General features: G+C 36.8%; 2 protein-coding genes across 4 annotated transcripts; both read left to right on the forward strand.

Moving 5' to 3' along the window:
• Positions 1-7,001: 7,001 nt before the first annotated feature.
• Positions 7,002-9,534, forward strand: LOC145011236 (hypothetical protein At1g04090-like). Of its 3 annotated transcripts, none has more exons than XR_013664065.1 (3): positions 7,002-7,386; positions 7,480-7,573; positions 7,725-7,743. XR_013664065.1 is itself a non-coding variant. In XM_078969902.1 (3 exons), the coding sequence occupies exons 1-3, from the start codon at positions 7,298-7,300 to the stop codon at positions 9,308-9,310; spliced, it is 1,698 nt and encodes a 565-aa protein (XP_078826028.1). In that variant the 5' UTR covers positions 7,025-7,297; the 3' UTR covers positions 9,311-9,534. The 3 variants fall into 3 exon arrangements, 2 of the variants coding, with proteins under 2 accessions (XP_078826028.1, XP_078826029.1); XM_078969902.1 differs by having other exon boundaries at positions 7,025-7,386; positions 7,551-7,573; positions 7,725-9,534; XM_078969903.1 differs by lacking the exon at positions 7,480-7,573 and having other exon boundaries at positions 7,026-7,386; positions 7,725-9,534.
• Positions 9,535-16,412: 6,878 nt separating this feature from the next.
• LOC145011874 (auxin-responsive protein IAA12-like) lies at positions 16,413-17,700 on the forward strand. The gene is made up of 4 exons (XM_078970622.1): positions 16,413-16,804; positions 16,875-17,110; positions 17,203-17,299; positions 17,411-17,700. Exons 1-4 carry the CDS (start codon positions 16,440-16,442, stop codon positions 17,484-17,486), a joined length of 774 nt encoding a protein of 257 aa, XP_078826748.1. The 5' UTR covers positions 16,413-16,439; the 3' UTR covers positions 17,487-17,700.
• The last annotated feature ends 1,853 nt before the right edge of the window (positions 17,701-19,553 follow it).

The raw sequence follows: 19,553 nt of genomic DNA on the forward strand, positions 1-19,553 counted from the left end.
ATGCCATACCAATATAATCATAACATATAACCAATATAGAACAACATGCATAATGAGCCTTATGCCTAACTGGACCGCCTCGCAGGACGACAGGCTATCTGGACCGCTCCTGAGCCTTCAGCATGACTGGACCGCCTCGTACAACCTACAGCCTATACGGACCAATCACCGACTATGTTGGCCTATAGGCTATAGCACGAAGCATGACCGCCTCAACCCAACACCCAATCAAACAAACATGTACACATAAATATAATACGCTAACTCATATCATGTAACAGTCAAACCGATCTAACAAATCACTAATCATAGCAACATCTCAATAACCAGGATACAGACCTAACCGATCATTAACATAGCATCATCTTATAACCAGGACACTGACCTAACCAGGTCACTACACATAAGCATATCACCATCCTAACTACCAGGATGTAATCAATATATATATATATATATATATATATATATATATATATATATATATATCATGCCATAATTGGATACAAACCATAAAGGGTCAGCCTTGGTGCCTTAGACCCTATTGAAATAGTGAGGATGGCTCACCTCGCTAGTAGTGCTGAAATACTGCAAATCTCCGACTGCTGCTCCACCAGGAATCCCAAACTATTACACAATAAACACCCAAAATTATTACCCAAAATAAACTTCTTGACTAAATGTCCACACCATTCATTAAGTCCACTCACGTTATTGGGCCAAGGCCCAAATACCCAATCCTTGACTTGAAAGTCCATATAAAAGCCCATTATCGGCCCAATTTACCAAATTGGGCCCAACCTCCTAACTGGGCCCAACCCCATGATCCACTATCCCTACCTGGCCCAAATTATTTTATTTACAAAGTCCAGCAAAGGCCCAATTCCATTTAGTCCATAAACAGCCCACAACCCGAAGCCCATTTGACAAAACCCAAACAGAGGACGTACGTGGGGCGTACTCATCCAATGTTGACCACCATTGGGGCAGTTGACCTACTATGCTGGGAGTACTGGATTTACATTGGGCGTACTGGACGATTTGCCAAAATCTCATTAAGGGCTTAATGACTTAAGCACTTAAGCCCAAACTTCAGATCCAAAGACCTAACATATCTAGGATCCATAAAGCCATGCCGTTTATCACTTTGGACGTCCATAAAGTTCTAAATGCTTAGTCTTAATCCAGTAAGACCTTATTCCTCCATGCATGGGACTCAATCAGCTAATGGGACCTCATTTTTATCACGCAAGGTCTCTTCAAGTGTCCAAAAGGACAATCCTTTTGTTCAAAACACAACATGTACCACCTTGTGGTTTTTGGGACAAGAAATGGTTGTTTTAAAGCAAAATGGAGAGATCTAATCATATAAGCATAAATTTTAGAACTTTATACCTTCTGGAGCTTCTTGTACACAAGCTAACTTCGTATCTACAAGCTTGGTCTCTTCCTTCAACTCTTTGATGCAATGGTTTCCTCCTTAAGCACTCAAGAACACACCAAAACGAGCTTAACACACAAAGGGGAGGCTAGGGTTTGAGAGAGACGAGTTGATCTGTGGAGGTTGAGGTAAAAGAGGTGTGGGTGTACATCATGTTGCTTTTATAGGCCCCAAACCCTAAATATTAGGGTTTTCATTTCTGATACTAGTACGCCCATTGTACACAAGAGTACTAAGGCGGACGCTTATACGCTTAACGTACTCCTATGTACGTGCAGCGTACCCTCCCTTTTGTCCCAAATTGCAAACTTAGCCCTTAAACTTGTCTTGAATCTACATTCTAAATCCCAAGGTGTAACGCCCGATTTCGAATAAAGTCCTAAATCGAGTATGTGGCCCGAAGAGCGATCATCATAAGGATTATGGCCTTTGTAAAGGAAATATTTAGGCCCATTTGTATGTGGGTAATGTAGGTATGTGACCCAATAGCTTGGTTTGCACTTTGGGTCAAGGGTAAAACGAGAATGTAGTGTTTCAGAATTCTTGTATGAATTTTCTATTTTAGTTCGGTTTGGTTTCAGGTTAAATAAAGTTTATAAAAGTGTGGGGCTTCTTGTTACCTTTCCGTGGATATAAGGATCGCCAGAATCGGATTTATAACGGAGAAGTTATGGCCTTCGAAAGTTTCATGGTTTTCAGGCTTAGCCGAGTACGTGGGGTGTACTCAAAGCGTACACATCGCGTACTAGTGAAGAACGCAATACAATGGGCGTACCTTGGAGTACGCTGGGCGTACTGACCAAGATGGTCGCGAATGTTCTTCGGAGTACACTGGGCGTACCGAATGTATGTTGGGCGTACGCGAATCTGATCAGAACCCTATTTTAGGGTCTCGGACCCTATTTAAACACCTTATCTCATAACCTAACCCTAATATCTTCAGCCTCCACCCCTATAAACCCTAGAAATCGTCCTTAATCATCCATGGTGACATTTTAGAGCTCATGAAGTTCATTTTTGGAGTATTTGGTCCATTTCCAAGAATGTGGAGTTGATGCAAAGATGGGGGATCAAGGAGAAGTTTATGGATTTGGCTTTGTGATTCATTTTCAGCTTATTGAAGGTATAAAGCTTTGAACATGATCATTCATCTCATAGATCTACCATTTATGGGTTTTGGTCCCTTTTTGGTCCCAAGGATGAAGCTTTATGGTTCAAATCCGATTCTTAGGCTTAGGGTTGCCACCCTTTGAGTCCATTTGGTAGAAAGTTGCCATCTTGGAGGTCTTAATGGGTTTATTAAAGAGTTATGGCCTTTTTCATAGAAGTAGATTGCTATACTTTGAGTAGTGGGTTCTTGTGGGTCATATAAGTCACCAAGTCAGTGACCTTATGGATTAAGACGTTAAGTAGAACTCAGATCTGTAATTTGGTCCCTTGGTTGAAGCATTAATAGCTTAATAACATAACGGACTTAACAGAGGAGTGCGTTGGGCGTACAAGCTGGTACGTGCAGCGTACATGTCACGAACCTAGTACGTGCTGCGTACAACTGAGTATGCCCTGCGTACTCAGTCAGAATGGGTTTCGCTCATTGGGCTTCAGTGTAGGCCAACTATTGGGCATGTTTATCTTGGGCCATGGTTTGGGCCACGAGTGTTTTTTAGCATTTTGGGCTCAAGTGTTTGGATTATTATTGGACCATTGGGATGCTAGGTGGGTTGCACTGAAAAGAAGGATTTAGGGCCTCATGGTAAGACCCATGTAGAGGTTTGGGCCCAATTTGAAAAATTGGGCCATTGATGGATTTATGGACATTATAGTGTTGGGCTTTTGTTTGAGTTGGGCCTTAGATTTGGGATCATACTAGGTCAGGGGTAGAATGGCCATTTTACCCCCCATGCATGGATTAAGGATTATAGTATGGGACCCAATTACTAATTGGGTACATTGATCGGTATTGATAGCTTAGGAAGTGGTCAGGGTAGCACCTAAGGATTTCTTTCAGGAAGCTTCTACATTCGAGGTGAGTTATCCTCACTGTACTCAAGGGTATAAGGCACCAAGGTCGGCCCTTTGTTTGGTTATTGGGATTATTACTGTAGTGATATGTTAGCTCGGTATCCTGGTAGATAGGATGATTATATGCTAGTATGATCTGTTAGATCGGTATCCTGGTAGATCGGATATGGTTATGCTTAGTAACCTATAGTTGGTCTGATTGTCTGCATGCTAGTTGTTATGTTAGTTAGGTAGATCTGTAGGACTACCTGTAGTATTATGTGATTATTTGTATGTGCATTAGTTGTGTTATATGTCAACATATTATGTGGGATGGGTTGATGTGAAACTGCTACGTGCGGTAACCAACAAACCCGAGAGCATTTCAGATACGAGATGAGGGAGACTCATACTGTGGGCTCGATGGCAATCCAAATGTGAGTTGTGGGTCCGGAAGGCAATCCAGACTCACACTGTGGGCCCAGGGGTAATCCAGTCTATAAAGTTGTGGACCCAGTATATGTTGTTATTTGTATGTGTGTTATGTGAAGTGTATCGGTATGTTGGCATTCCAACCCAATGGTTGAGGGACCGGGGTATTCCATCCCGATGGACGATTGGACCCATAGTATGATGTTTATGATTATATGTGTATTATTGTGGGTATGGGTATTTCGGGGTAACTCACTAAGCTTTCGGGCTTACAATTTCAGTTTATTGTTTTAGGTTCAGCGGATGACCGCGGGAAGGCGAAGGCATGACCGTATACTTCCTCGATTGATGATTATGATTTCTAGGAACTCTGATCATTAAACTATTTTGGAAACAAATTGTAATAACTACATGGTTTTATATGATTTAAAATGTTTTAAATTGGCTCGAAATTTATGGATGTTACACATGGGCTATAATCGACAAAGTAATGATAGAAGAGGGTTCGGAAATACCTCCAATATCTTGGGATGTTACAGAAAGAGATCAAGGTAACGACTTGTTACCTTCAAGTGATGCTAAACTGGAGTAGACTTCAGATCCACAACCGTTCCTTGCCTCAAACTTCTTGATCTTCAAGCTCCTTGCTTCCTTCCAAGCTTATCAACACACAAATATGGAGAGAAAACATGGTTTAGGGTTTCTGAGCTCAAAGGGGGCTGTAAGGGAGGCTAATAACCCTTTAAATTGGGTACAAAATCCGAAAATTAGGGTTTCATCCTCCAGCTCCAAGTCGTCGAGTCGTATCCTCCAACTCGTCGAGTTGGTCACTTAAAATAGGCGGCCAAATCCGTTCCTACTCAACGAGTCAGGGCATCCAACTCGTCCGGTCGATCTTTAAAATGGAAATATAAGATTGAAAAGTTTATACCTGAGAGTCGGGATGTTACATCACACTTTAATATCTACACCTAATAGAAACGTACTTAAGTTACATTACTAGTGTAGATAATGTACCATATATGTTACATATTGATCTTATCAGTAGAGAAATATTAGCTATTCTTGATAGTTAAAAAAATTCTTTAAACTAATTTCAAATTAACACAAGGTATTAGATCCTACTTTTTAATTTTTTTTCCATCATTTTAATCCTTTTATGACATAAATATAATCCTTTTTTGACAATTAAAACTAAAATATTTTTTCAACACTTTGATCCTCTTTTCCGCACGTTGATCCTTCTTGACAGCATTAAGGGGTACATGAAGTTGATTTTCTAATATATTTTATATATATATATATATATATATATATATATATATATATATATATATATATATATATATATATATATATATATATATATATATATATATATATATTAATTTATATAAGTTTCCATTCTGAACTTGATTTCATTTAATTGTGTTTTAGTCGATTTCTGTTTATTTTATCCATCTCTACATGCTTCATTTTGAAATTAACATTTAAGGGCATTTTAGGGATTTTTTTGTGGGTACTAACCCTTGGTTGGAATAGAAAGGAGAGCTTCCACCAGGGAGAACAATGGTTTCCATCTCAAAAGCAGCATATCCATTTCCGAATCTTGAAATAGAAAAGGAGATGAATGAATTAAGGCAAAGAAACACGGACCTCTAGACATTTTAATGTAAAGAATCAACATTAGTTCATCAACTTATTATGGTAAGTTCATATTTTCTTTGGAAAATGATTGATGAAAGATGGAGTAGTGGAGAACTTTAGGTGTCTTGCATTAAATTCCAATGTTGCCCTTAGTTGAATTTACAAAGTATATGTGAGATTGGGTTATTGTAGTATTCTTTGTTTATTTGAATTTTTCATCACTTTTGTGTTTTATAATTTATAAATGGAAAGAGGTCATATTTCTTAAGTATAGTTTTTTTTTTTTTAATCTTTGGGGGTTTTATAAATTAACGCAATGGAGAAGTACACGAACTAAAACATGATCAAGTATTCATACGTATAAATAAAAGAGGAATTTTAACTTTAAACAATGTTTCCAATGTCTTGCCGATTTTTACTTTTGGGGGTTTAATTTTAGAAGATGAAAATAGGTGGAAAATATTTCCTTTGGATTTAACGGGGTTTGTTTTTATGAATTACAGTTAATATTGTTTAACATTTAATAATACTTGAATTGAAATCGATTCCCCACAAAAGAAAGCTTGTCAAGGGTATAATGTTTGTTTTTAAATCGTCCAACTCGTCCATAGGAAAGAAAATTTCCATAATAAGAAAATAAAATTCATAAAGAAATTAACATACAATGACGTTTTTTTATTTAAATTATAAAGAGAACATCAAATTCTTAAACAAACATACAGATCATAGGGTTAATTATTAATAATGATTTTTTTGTTTTATTTCTTTACTTCAACCCGATGCAAGAAAAAGTCATTTGATGATCTTTATAGACAATGTATGTATTTTTGAGTAAGAAAGGCATTTTGTTACTTATCTAAATATTTTTAGTAAATATGTTAGAAAGTACATTCAATAACAATTATGTTATTTTTCTTATTTAAACATTGTACCTTCAAATATAGCATCATACTTTAATTTTTAATTCTTATTTTAAAATAATTATGTTATTTTCTTATTTAAACATTGTGCTCTCAAATATAACATCATACTTTCATTTTTAATTTTATATTTTAAAAAAAATTATGTTTTCTTTTCTTATTAAACTATTGTACTTTTAAAATACAATGGTTAAATAAGAAAATAAAATAAAAAATTTTAAAAACAAATAGAGATTTATAAATAAATATTAAATGTATAATTAGACACACACAAAAAAAATATATTTCACAAATCAGCAATTTTTTGAAAAAATAACATCAAAATATGAATCGGAACTTTTTTGTTCACAAAATACCATTCTAATCGTAACTAACGTAAAAAAAAAAAAAAAAAAAAAAAAAAAAAAACGAAAATAATATATTATAAAAATAAAAATAAGATAAATCAATATATTAGTTATATAAATGTCAACCGACAAGTATGATACTGGTTATAGTTGGATTACTTAATTTCCCTAATTAAATTTTGTAATAATAAACCCTAATAAAAAGTTGTATAACTTAAATCGTCAAGGAATGGATTTAAAGGGCAGAATTACGAATTGAATCTGTTGCAACTCCGTTGCATGTCGGTAAGATTCCCCGTTATCACCGTCGACATCATCAATCAACCGATATCCTTTTCAATCTTTAACAGCAAGACAGATGTTCTTTATCTAGAGTATGCATAAAATATCCAAAGAACAACACAGATGATCTTAACCTAAATTAATGTTTCAAAACTTTCTCAAATCAAATCGTCATATCATCTAAATTGTTTGCTGGGGGAGAGAAAAAGAGAGATGTCGGGCTGTGGATGCTTTTATTGGAACAGGGTCACCGATGTGGTGGTTCCCGATATCGATTCTTTCTCTCTCCCTTCTCCGATTCCCGAATGGCCTCCAGGTATTTCGCAATTCTCGTTCCAAATCTTTTTTAACTTAATCCTATTGCATATCGAGTTTCAGGGTTTTGTAATTTGATTAATTCATGAATTAGGTGATTCATATAGTGTACACATGTGTGTCATTGTGCATATATGCTGAGATTTAAGTGTGATCATGAACCAGATGTGCAGGTTATAGTGAATTCGGTACTCTCCCCCTTTAACATATCGTGATTACTTCCGCTAGAGTTTTACAAATCATGTTCTTCTTCCTTCAAATTGCTTAGCCTTCCCATAACTCTGGGTCATTACAGTAGTGTTCAAGCATGAATTCATGATCTTACATTTGTTCTCCCAGGTCATGGATTTGCTACTGGATCTATCAATCTAGGAGAATTAGAAGTTCGTGAAATCACCAAATTCGAGTTCATATGGGGAAGCGACATAAAGAATAGAAGAAAAGGCGTCAACTTCTTTAAGCCTGTTGAAATACCAGATGGATACTTTTGCCTAGGTCACTATAGTCAATCTGATGAAAAACCTTTACGAGGGTTTCTACTCGTGGCTCGTGAAGTAAAAAGGACTAATTCTCCCGCCCTTGTCGAGCCTACAGATTACACGTTAGTTTGGTGTCCAGATGACTGGACAGAAGACAATAATGTCCATGGCCATAGCCATGGCCATGGTTACTTCTGGTTACCTATAGCTCCCGAAGGTTACAAAGCTTTGGGTTTCATTGTCACAAATAAGCCCGCAAAGCCCAATTTGAATGAAATCCAATGTGTTCGTGAGGATCTTACAACTACATGCGAACCTCACTGTATACTCCTCAACAAACACTCCAAAATAGCAGATTCACTATTTACAGTCTGGAAAACAAGACCATGTCATCGAGGAATGCATGAAAAAAGTGTTCCAGTGGGTACCTTTTTCTGTAGTTGTATTTGGAGTCATGGAGAGGACTTAAATATTCGATGCTTAAAGAATCTAAACGATAACATAAACTCAATGCCAAATCTTGACCAGATTCATGCTCTTATTAACCATTATGGCCCAACTATTTACTTCCACCCTGATGAGATTTACCTTCCATCTTCTGTATCTTGGTTCTTTGAAAAAGGAGCTTTGTTGCATAAAAAAGGCGGGTCGAAAGGCGAACGGATCGACCCATCGGGCTCAAGTCTACCTAAAGGTGAGAGAAACGATGGTGAATATTGGATAGATTTGCCTAAAGATGAAACCGCAAAGAAAATCAAAAAAGGGGATTTAAAAAGCGCGAAGGTTTACGTTCATGTAAAGCCGGCTTTAGGTGGGAGTTTCACGGATATTGTGATGTGGATTTTTTGCCCGTTCAACGGGCCGGGGTGTATAAAGATCGGAATCATGAATTACCCTCTTACAAGAGTTGGACAGCATGTAGGGGATTGGGAACATGTTTCCCTTCGCGTAAGCAACTTCACGGGAGAACTATGGAATGTGTATTTCTCGCAGCATAGTGGGGGTGTGTGGGTGGATGCTTCCGGATTGGAGTTTATAGAAGGTAATAAACCGATTGTTTATTCGTCAAGAAACGGACACGCGAATTACCCTCATCCAGGGGAGTTTCTTCAAGGGTCTGCGAATCTCCGGATTGGAATCAGGAATTCCGCTGCGAGGAGTAATCACGCGTTGGATTCGAGTAAAGATTATGAGATTGTGGCAGCGGAGTATCTTGGAGAGGGGGTTGTTAACGAACCGTGTTGGTTACAGTTTATGAGAAAGTGGGGCCCGACAACCGTACATGATTCGCGGGCTGAGGTTACTAGAATCTTGAATCGGTTGCCTGAAACGCTTCGGTGTTCAGCACAAAATATATTCAATAAGTTACCAAATGAATTGTATGGTGAAGATGGGCCTACGGGGCCCAAAGAAAAAAGCAGCTGGTTTGGTGACGAAAAATGCTAGGTTTGTGAATTTACGAAAATATCCTTGTTATACACTGTTTTCACACTTATAGAATAGGGGTTGTAATTTGTATTATAGGCAGTTGTGACGTGATTAAAGAGTGAAAGTTGCTTGCTATTTCTTTCCTGAAATATGGATTTGTGATTCTTTTGAGTGAAGTTTGTGAATATTGTTAGTGACTGTGGGTTTGAGATGAATGAAAACTTGTGATGCTTTTGAGTGAAGTTTGGAATCCTATGTCTCCTTATTCAACCTTCATCACCTCTGGCTTCCTCTTCCTCCATTCTTTTGAGATGAATGAAAGATGGATTTGTGATTCTTTTAGGAATACTTTTTTTTTTGAAGTATTTCGTATGTGTCAACGGGGATTTTTGACTATGTTTCACCTGTTTTAACCCCCCTTGGAAGGTGGATGGAGGCTTGGTTGGATAGCATGATGACATTTTTAAAGAAATGGGGTGTGTTCTTTCATTCTGGAACTTTATGTTAATCTAGATATTATTTACAAGTAACCGAAATGTACACTTTGCCTTAAAGTTTGTTGAATGTTTTAGGACTAGGAGATTTTTTAATACCAATACAGAAGCTGCAATTTTCATAAAGGCACAATGACAAATCATTTTGAAAAACGATTAAAAATAAAGGTCTAAATTCTTACATTAAGTTGATTTCTTTATGTTACATTTAGTTAGCTGAAAAAGACTAGGAAAATGAAAAAAACACCATCGATTAATTTCCTTACGAATTTATTGAAGGAACAACAAAGATATCCCATGGGCCCAAACTGGAGCCAAGTACTTCTTTGAATCCAATGCAAATTGCAAACAATCTATTGACTTTTTATTTTACTTGTAGGCTAGAAGAACATACAAGAACAATTCTTCAATGCAAGATAATATTTTTGTCCTAATTTTATTGGGGGGTTTTTTTCCTGCTCCAAAGATTAAATCTATACTACGAAAAGCTAAACAGCGTCAAGTTCTTTTAGGTTTTTACAAATTAAAGATCCTTTTTATATGTTTTAATCAATAGTAAAAAGATTTGACAGACAAAAAATAGTACTTTTATATTTAAGATTAAACTTATTATTATCTATTGTTCTAGATTGTCATTTCATTTGCTAGTGATCGGATTGTTTACTCTTATTGACATATTAAGTTTGAAATCATAATTTTCATTCGTTTTGTTTATGTACTTTTAGTTTCAATATCTATGTTCTTATTTTTCTTTTGCTAACTCAAAGTTAATCAATTCTATTACAAATGGTATTCTCCCATAATCAGCTGTAGTCCATTATTCCAAATAAATACATGTACAACAGTATTGGGCTAAGTACAAAACATGGGTTGACTAATAAGCAATACATATAAATGGGCTATCTATGAATATTATACACATATATTAATATATACGCTAACAGCCCTCCGCAAGAGGAACGGGAACATTCATGAAATCGAGAAATAAAGACGATGGAAGCTCTTTGGTGAAGATGTCAGCATATTGATATGATGAGGGTACATGAAGAACACGAATCTGACCCATAGCGATTTTGTCTCGAACAAAATGAATATCAATCTCAATATGCTTCGTGCGTTGATGGTTGAACATTTGAAGAAAATAAATTGCACTGACATTGTTGCAACAAACCAAAGTAGTAGACAAGGGAGGATAAAGCAGCTCATGTAACAAGTTGCGCAGCCAACGCGTCTCAACAACGACATTCACAACACCACGATACTCAGCTTCTATACTAGACCGAGAAATCGTGCCTTGTCTCTTTGAAGACCATGAAGGATATTCGGACCAAGAAAAACACAGTAGCCAGAGGTAGAGCGCCGAGTAGAGGGACACCCAGCCCAGTCAGCATTCGAGTAAGCAAGTAACCCACGAGATGGAGAAGCATAGAGTTGTAGGCCATGATCTAAAGTACCCCGTATAATCTGAGAATTCGCTTAGGCGTAGAAAAATGGGGTTCCCAAGGGCCATGCATGTATAAACAGACCTGTTGAATAGAATAGGAGATGTCCGGACGAGTAAAAGTCAAGTACTAAAGTGCACCAGTGAGGCTGCGATAGAGGGTTGGTTCGGAGACCGGAGGACCTAAGCCGTCAAATTTGGCAAAGGTGTTAGCACGAGTGCAAGCAGATTTGCAGTTAGCTATGTTCGCACGTTCCAAAATATCATTTGCATTTTTTGCTAAGATAAAAATATGCCCTGTCAAACCCGATAAACAGCAATACCAACAAAGTAGTTTAGCGTACCCATATCTATCATGGAAAACTCAGACCGTAAGGTTGTAATAACCTGTTGAAGAAGACCTGTAGATGAAGCAGTCAAAACTATATCATCAATATATAAAAGTAGATATGCAATATGGTCACCGTGTCTATAGAAAAATAAGGAATAATATGATTTTCTATTTGTGAAACTGAAACGGGTGATAAACTGAGCAAATCTATGATATCGGACATTAGGTGCCTACTTGAGCCTGTATAAAGATCTCTGGATAAGGCATACATGATTTGGTGTGGATGAATTACAGAAACCCGATGGTTGGTTCATCATTCATGTACACTGTCTCCTTAAGATGACCATGAAGAAAGGCATTCTTCATATCCAACTGATGAACTGGCCAATGATAAGAAATTGCGAGACTAAGTACCGTCTGAATAGTGGCCGGTTTAACAACCAAACTAAAAGTCTCGTCATAGTCAACACCTGGCCGTTGACTATGCCCATTAGCAACTAATCGAGCCTTGTATCGAGCTAAAGACCGACATGTATTAAATTTCTTCTTGAACAACCATATACAATTAACCACATTACCATTATGAGGCCGAGGTACAAGTACCCAAGTCTCGTTAGAAATAAGTGCATCATATTCATCTTTCATTGCATTTAGCCAGTTTGGATCACGGAAAGCTTCAAAGTAATTACGTGGGAGAGGCTATAAAGATGAGGTGATGGTGTCAGTATGGAGATTAAGTTTTTGGATGGGCTTATGAGTACCATGGTGAGCACGAGTAACCATGGGGTGTAAGCGAGATGGAACCGATAGAGGCATAGGTTTGCCAGAAGGAAGAGAGAGGTTGTTAGGAAATGTATCCTGGGAGGATGAGTTGGCAGAAGTCACAGAGGAATGGTCGGAGGTGGTATTTTGATTGACAAGAGTATGAGAAGGTGGGTGTGAGTAAAGTCAGTGGGGTGAGAAGTAGTGTTTGGATAATTAAAATAGTTTATTGAGTCTACAATATCAAGAAAATCATAATTGGGAGAATTGTTTGAGTCATGGACCTAAACAAGAAGACAGTTTCTTCAAAAGCGACGTGACGGGAGATGATGATTTGTTTAGTGTGAAGATTAAGACATCAGAAACCTTTGTGATTTGAAGGATATCCAAGAAAAACACAAGGAATGGAGTGATGTTGAAGTTTGTTGGATTTGTTTAGTTGAGGATAACACAAACAACCAAAGACACAAAGATGAGTATAGGAGGGATGTTTGAGGAACAATTTATGGTAAGAGGTGTCGTGTTTTAGAGTAGTGGATGGAAGAATATTCAAGTGGTGAGTGGCCATGTGAAGAGCTTCCACCTAAAAAGTAGGCGGAAGATAGGCTTGAAACAGGAGAGTACGTATAATGTTGTTAAGCATGCGAAGCATGCGTTCGGATTTCCCGTTTTGTTGAGAGTTATAGTGACAAGAGAAACACATATGGAGTCCATGAGTGGCACAAAGTTGATAGAAGTTGGAGTTTCATATTCTTTGCCATTGTCATATTGGAAAGTTTGAATTTTGGTGAGAAATATGTTTTCAAGGTAAGCATGAAAATGGAGAAATTAGAGAACACTTCAGATTTATTTCTAAGAGGATATACCTACACAAAATGAGTAAATTGATCTAGGATAATAACATAATAAATTATTCCACTGTGACTTTGAACAAGAGAAGTCCATACATTAGAATGAATAACTTGAAATGGAAACAAAACATCAGTTTTAGATAACTCAAAAGATAAACACACATGTTTGCCAAGTTGGCATGCATTACACAATAAGGGAGAGTCCATTTTATTACATGAAATAGAAATATGAGAAATTAAATGTTGAAAAACAGGTTAACCGGGATGACTAAGTCTTTGGTGCCACAAGGAAGAGCTACTAAAGACAAAAGCTTGAGGAGTACGACTTGTAACCGAATATAGATCACTTGTGCTATCACATCGAAGAAGGATTTGTTTGGTTAGGAAGTCCTTCACAGACAAACCAAATTCGATAGAGCATTTCTTATCACGAGGAAATTGATAGACATATATGATGTTTTTAATAATCTGAGGGGTAATAAGGACATTTTTAGGATTTAGGGAATGAAAAGGATTATAGGAAATAGAAGAGTGACCAATTTTAGTGACCGGAACACGAGATCCATTTCCGACTAAAACAGATAAATTATAACTAATGCACTTATTGCTATAAGAATTGAGTATACTTGAGTCAGCGTGGAGGTGAGTGGTAGCCCTGGTGTCCATATATCAGTCTGCAGTTCACAGGTCCTGAAGTCTCATGGTGCTAAATGCCTTAAGGAGAGTAGTGGGCTGATCCGAGTAATTAAAATGTTGAGTAACATGTCATGTATTGGGCTGATAGGGCGGAGGTTCAACGCTAAAAAAATCATGTTATTGGGTTGTTGTCGTAGAAGCCCATATATGAGGAAATGGGGTTGTTGAAGTGGGCCACTCTTTTTGTTGTTGCTGATTTTTTAGGCCAATAGAAGGATCCCACAAGGGGGCAGTATTTGTTGAAGTTGGAGGTATCGGAAGAAGACCTTGTTGAGGAGGCTGCCACGACTAAAGATGTCAACGGGACCAAATGGGAGCGGAAATGGTTGTCCCCGCCTCCGCCCCCGAAATCAGTTGTTGCCCCCGCCCCCGGATCCCCCGTTTACATAGCCCTCGGTTACCTCCATCGCCCCCGGTCCCGCCCCGGTTCCCCCGGTTTATAGGCTTAAAATTTGATTTCTTTTTCTAAAAAATTGCTTTGTTTTAGGCTAAAAATACTATTTTTAATAATTTTAAAAGCTTAAAACCTAATCTATTATAAACTAAAAAAAATTAAAAATCCAACATTACAAAACGACAATTCCAACAATCTTACAAGTATAAAATACGACAATTCCAATATTACAACGATAAAATATTTACATGTCCAAAAATATATAATCGATTCACTACATCTTCAATATCCATTAATTGGAAACGGAAAAGTGAAACCTAACCTAAACCTAAAATATTTACATGTCCAAAAATATATACGACAATTCCAATATTACAACTATAAAATATTTACATATCCAAAAATATATAATCGATTCACTACATCTTCAATATCCATTAATTGGAAACGGAAAAGTGAAACCTAACCTAAACCTAAAATTAGAAAATCTATTTTGTATATGTATTTTATATAAATGTACAACTGGGACCCCCGCGGGAGTACGGGACGGAAATACTGACTCCCGACCCCGGTCCCGAAAATAAACAGGGTTTAATTCTACCCCTACCCCCGCTCCTGGTCCCATTTTTTTAATTTAGTCTCGTACGGTATGGGGGTACCATGGGGGTTTTTGACATCCATAGCCACGACTACCAAGGCACGAAACCTTCCAACCCGCTGAACTGAAACTGAGACGATGTTGGACCTGTTGCACCATGAGACCGACCACGACCTCTGTCGGACTGTCCTCATCTTCTGCTACTACGGTGGTTCCGACCACCACCTTTACCCCCACTTTGACCATTATTTTGATTCGCACGCGATGGATTTGGAGCCCGATTGTGATGTTCAACATCAAGAATCATTGGAGAGGAAGGATGGTCGTGATGAGAAGCTTGAACCAACCAATTTTTCTTTTAAGACCACCGCCATGGTGAGTGTGCCCGTTATGTGTGAACATCTTACCGGATCCGGATCATTCCTGCCTGAGAACAAAGTGTTCGGAAGTTTTTCGGTGGTAATTAACAATAATAATAATAATTTTGATAGCTCCATCTCACATACAGATCTAAACAGAAAGAGAAAGAGAATGGAAGTTTCAGTATTTCGGAGCTACTTGACAATGATTCTTCTGCAAAGCCTTTTGATGTTCCTTTTATCGGAGAAGAAAATGAGACTAAAGGTATTTTTCGTTATATTATTATTCTTTTATTTCTTTTTTCTTATTACGACATTCTAGTTAGAAAATTCTACTGTTGTACTTTTTTTTCTTATTAAGATTTGCACTTTGACAATTCTACCCAATTATAGATGTGGAAATTGCTTTGTATTTAAATAAAGACGATGGGGATGGACAGACAGAAGAGGATGCAAGAGAAGTAGAAGGTAAAGATGAAAATATGGTGGATAGAGACGGAGAAAGGTGTGTAAGGGTAACGATTGAAAGTTTCAATATAATAAAATGCTAAATGTAAAATACAATAAAATGTAAATTAAATGACATGAGTAAATTGGTCATTTAATAAATATTTAACCCTTATTTTTAACCAAGTTAGCAAAAATACTGATGATTCTTGGTTTTTAACCATAAACACCATTGATCTAACACTTTGGAAAGATGTTCGGAAAGTGTCACTTTCTAAAACCATATAAACCATTTGTGAAAGTACGTCTAGATTATTTTTATTGATTTGTCCTCCCTTTTTAACTAATACTTTTATTATTTTTATTTCATTTAACTCGGTAGAGTTCAAGAACAAATAATATTTTAGGAGCCTTTCCTAAATGAAATGACTAGCAGTACAATATTGTATTATAATGTACATGCACATGCAAATGTACTCATGTATACATTGCATGAATAGTTGTACTTTTGATGAAAAAGGGAATTTCCGGAAGGCTTTCTTTCATGGCGGGGGCAGAGTGTCTGGTTCAAATGGAAACAAAGAAGTGTGTGTTTGTGCGTGATGGGGACTTGCTCCTATAAACCGATCATGAATTAAGGCGCACGAAGCCGACACACGGGTCCCACGCCTACACCAGTACACCTACATCTTCCTCAACTTTCTTTCTTTGGACCTGTTTTCTTTCTCCTTTTCACCTTCAAATAGCTTCCTTCATTTTCCACGCTCTTGACAAATGGACTGTAGTCTTGGCTTACTGTGTCGAATTCCTGGTGCCGACAGTTGTGGTGGCAGAGAAGGAGTGGCGTCTGGTGGATCAATCGTGGCCATGTCAAATGACGAAGAGAACAACAACAATAATAAGGTTCTAGAATCTTGTTCATCGCACCAAGATGATAATGATGGTCTTGAATTGGGGCTAGGCTTGAGTATCAGTGGTGGTGGATTGAAGACGAAGGAAGAAGGTTCTAGAATCTTGAGTGATAAATGTTTATCTTCTTGTTCGTCTTCTTCGTCTTCCTCTGTGAATATCTCTAATTCCTCCATTGTTGGTACCAAGAGAGCTGTTGTTGACTCTGTTTCATCTCCCAATGCTACCAGGTAATTAAATCTATTGTTTATTTCTTTTAGCAAAAAGCATATCGATTTATGGGGATTTGGGTTCTTGAAGCGTGGTTGGATGGCCTCCGATAGGAAAAGCTCATCAGAATCCAACATTGGCTAACCGAATTAAGCCGGAACACAACGAGTTTAGTTCAAGACCAGTAAACAACAACATAATCAATGGTTATCTATCTGTAAAGGTGAACATTGATGGAATCCTAATCGGGAGAAAACTTGATCTCAATGCTCACATCTCCTATGAAACAGTAGCTCAGACCTTGGAGGACATGTTCCATGGAAGTTGTAAGTTGAGTTTATGCTTTATTCATCATAACCCACATTCACATTCATATTTTATCAAAATTTGATCTTTTGAAGCTTCTATTATTTTGCAGTAGGATCCTCAAGATTATTCAATGGAACATCAGAGTTTCTGCTCACTTATGAAGACAAAGATGGCGACTGTATGCTTGTTGGAGACGTTCCATGGCAGTAAGCTTTCTGCTTTCTTAATCTCAGATTCCAGCACAAACGAACAAAATTTGTTTTAATATTTTTCTTTGACGATTGACATTCACTCTGTTTTTCGTAATTTCTTTTCAGTATGTTTCTTAGCTCTGTGAAAAGGCTACAGATCCTTAGAGACACCAAATCAAACGAACCCAACAAGAAATCTTGATTTTGGATTTTTCATATAATAAATGTTGATTTATTTCTTGATTTTTTATATAGTTTCTTCGCACATGGATTAGCTTTAGACAAGCGTATTAGGCTATTAGCTGACTCAAGCATACACAAGTTTGGTTTCTGTAAGATTTTGTTGTAATCTAAATCAAATCACAAAGATTTGTTTTTTTTTTTTTTTTTTGGATGTTCTAACATACCACCATAAATTGAAACATGATTGTACAAATTGGTAAAAAAATGTATAACAATCCGCATACATAAACAAAATAATAATAATAATAATAAACAATTTAACTTACATGAACATCACAACGAAGGCCAAAACAATCACAAGAACAAATAGCACGTAAAATCCTATAGATAAACACATCGTATCAGTTTTCTTGGAAAACCATCTCTTCAACTTTGAATCTTTCAATGTCAACCACACTCCAGGATCACCCATATGCAACCGACTTCCAATCATTATAGAATTATTCAACCCTTGAATATTATTATTTACATAGATATTAACACCACAACTATCATTCACCTCACCAGATAACAACCCTGAGCCACCACCACGGTGAATGATCATCAAGGCCCCAACATTCGTGCCTTCAAGATTTGGGTTTCTGAGATATGGTGGTTGGAAGGCGGCACTACCACGATCTCTCAGTCTGCTCTCAGATGACATGATTTGTGCTATGAAAGCAGATAGGTCAATGGTGGCTTCAGGTTGTTCTTTGTGGTGGTTCATGGTGGCCACTTCTAGTTTACAAACCAAGAAAGAACCATACTTTACTTATACAGTTGGTACTACTATAGTATAGTTGATGCCTTCCTCTACCCACAAGGCAAAAATCATGTTCCCCAATTCCCAAAGATAACTTCACACATATATAGTCACATACAAGTAAGTACTTCTGTTAGCTAGTTTATTGCGACCTTTGAATGTATACTTTTTCTTCCTCATTAGTGCAATGATGGAGCAGTTAACAATGTATTTTTGTTGGTTTGATTATTGCTGCTGTTGTTTTGTATATTGTTGATGTATTGTATAATAGGCTTTTAATAGTATATTACAGTTAATATTGTAGAATTGTAAAATTAAGGTGTTCCTACCAAATTGTTCTAAAACACCTAATTTATTGCCCATGATCAAGAACATATTTATCGTTACCCATATTTTTTTTCTTGACTTTTTTTATGTTACAACATAAGCCAATCAAGAAGCTATCAAACAATGAGCACTTGTTCGCTGATAACTGGATCGGAGAATCAAATTCTACAAATTGATCTACAAAAAATAAACTTAAAACCTAACTTATAAATTAACATTCTGGATTAAATTATCGGTTGTTGAATCAACAGAAGCAGTTGCTTGATTGCTTCATTGCCCTATACTCCAAATGAAACAAGTTGTCGTTGGGCCCCATTGAAGGCCTTCTTATTATTTGCCCAAATTTAACTAACAAATAATTAAAGCCCGTTGAAGTTTGTTGAGGTCCTAGGTGCAAAAAAACAGTATTGGAGTGTGCCGGGGGTCCGATCTTTTTTGGGATTGTTCTAGACTAGCTTGGTCTCACAGACTTTTTGTTCGGATTTGAGGTTTTTGGTTTTGGTTTTTCTTTCTGTTTCAATTTCACTTTTTTGGGTGCAGGTGGGTTAGTTAATATATAAAGTTGTTTTATTTATCAATAAGATTGAAAATAAATTCGACATCATCAATTCTCGTCATATATTTTTAAATATCTTAGAGATTCTTTATTTGATTTTATAATGAATGATAACTAATAATTAATATATGGTGATGAAAATAATCATTTGATGGGTTTATTTAACAAGTTAAATGGAGTTGTAGCTGGAAAAAAAAAAAAGTAAAATAGAGTTCGACACCATCCCTATATCCCATATCGGTCGTGAGAAAAGAAGGGAGGCTGATATTGAGTATTAGAAAAGTGATCAATTTCAACCGCAAAACACTAAAAAATAAACATTAAAATAGTGACTTTTTTGACATTAAAATACAGGTTTCACTTTAATCACACACTAAAAGTTTAGCTTAAAAACATATTTT

Source organism: Lactuca saligna, chromosome 8 (assembly GCF_052625555.1).
Source record: "Lactuca saligna cultivar CGN05327 chromosome 8, ASM5262555v1, whole genome shotgun sequence".
Lineage (NCBI taxonomy): Eukaryota > Viridiplantae > Streptophyta > Magnoliopsida > Asterales > Asteraceae > Lactuca > Lactuca saligna.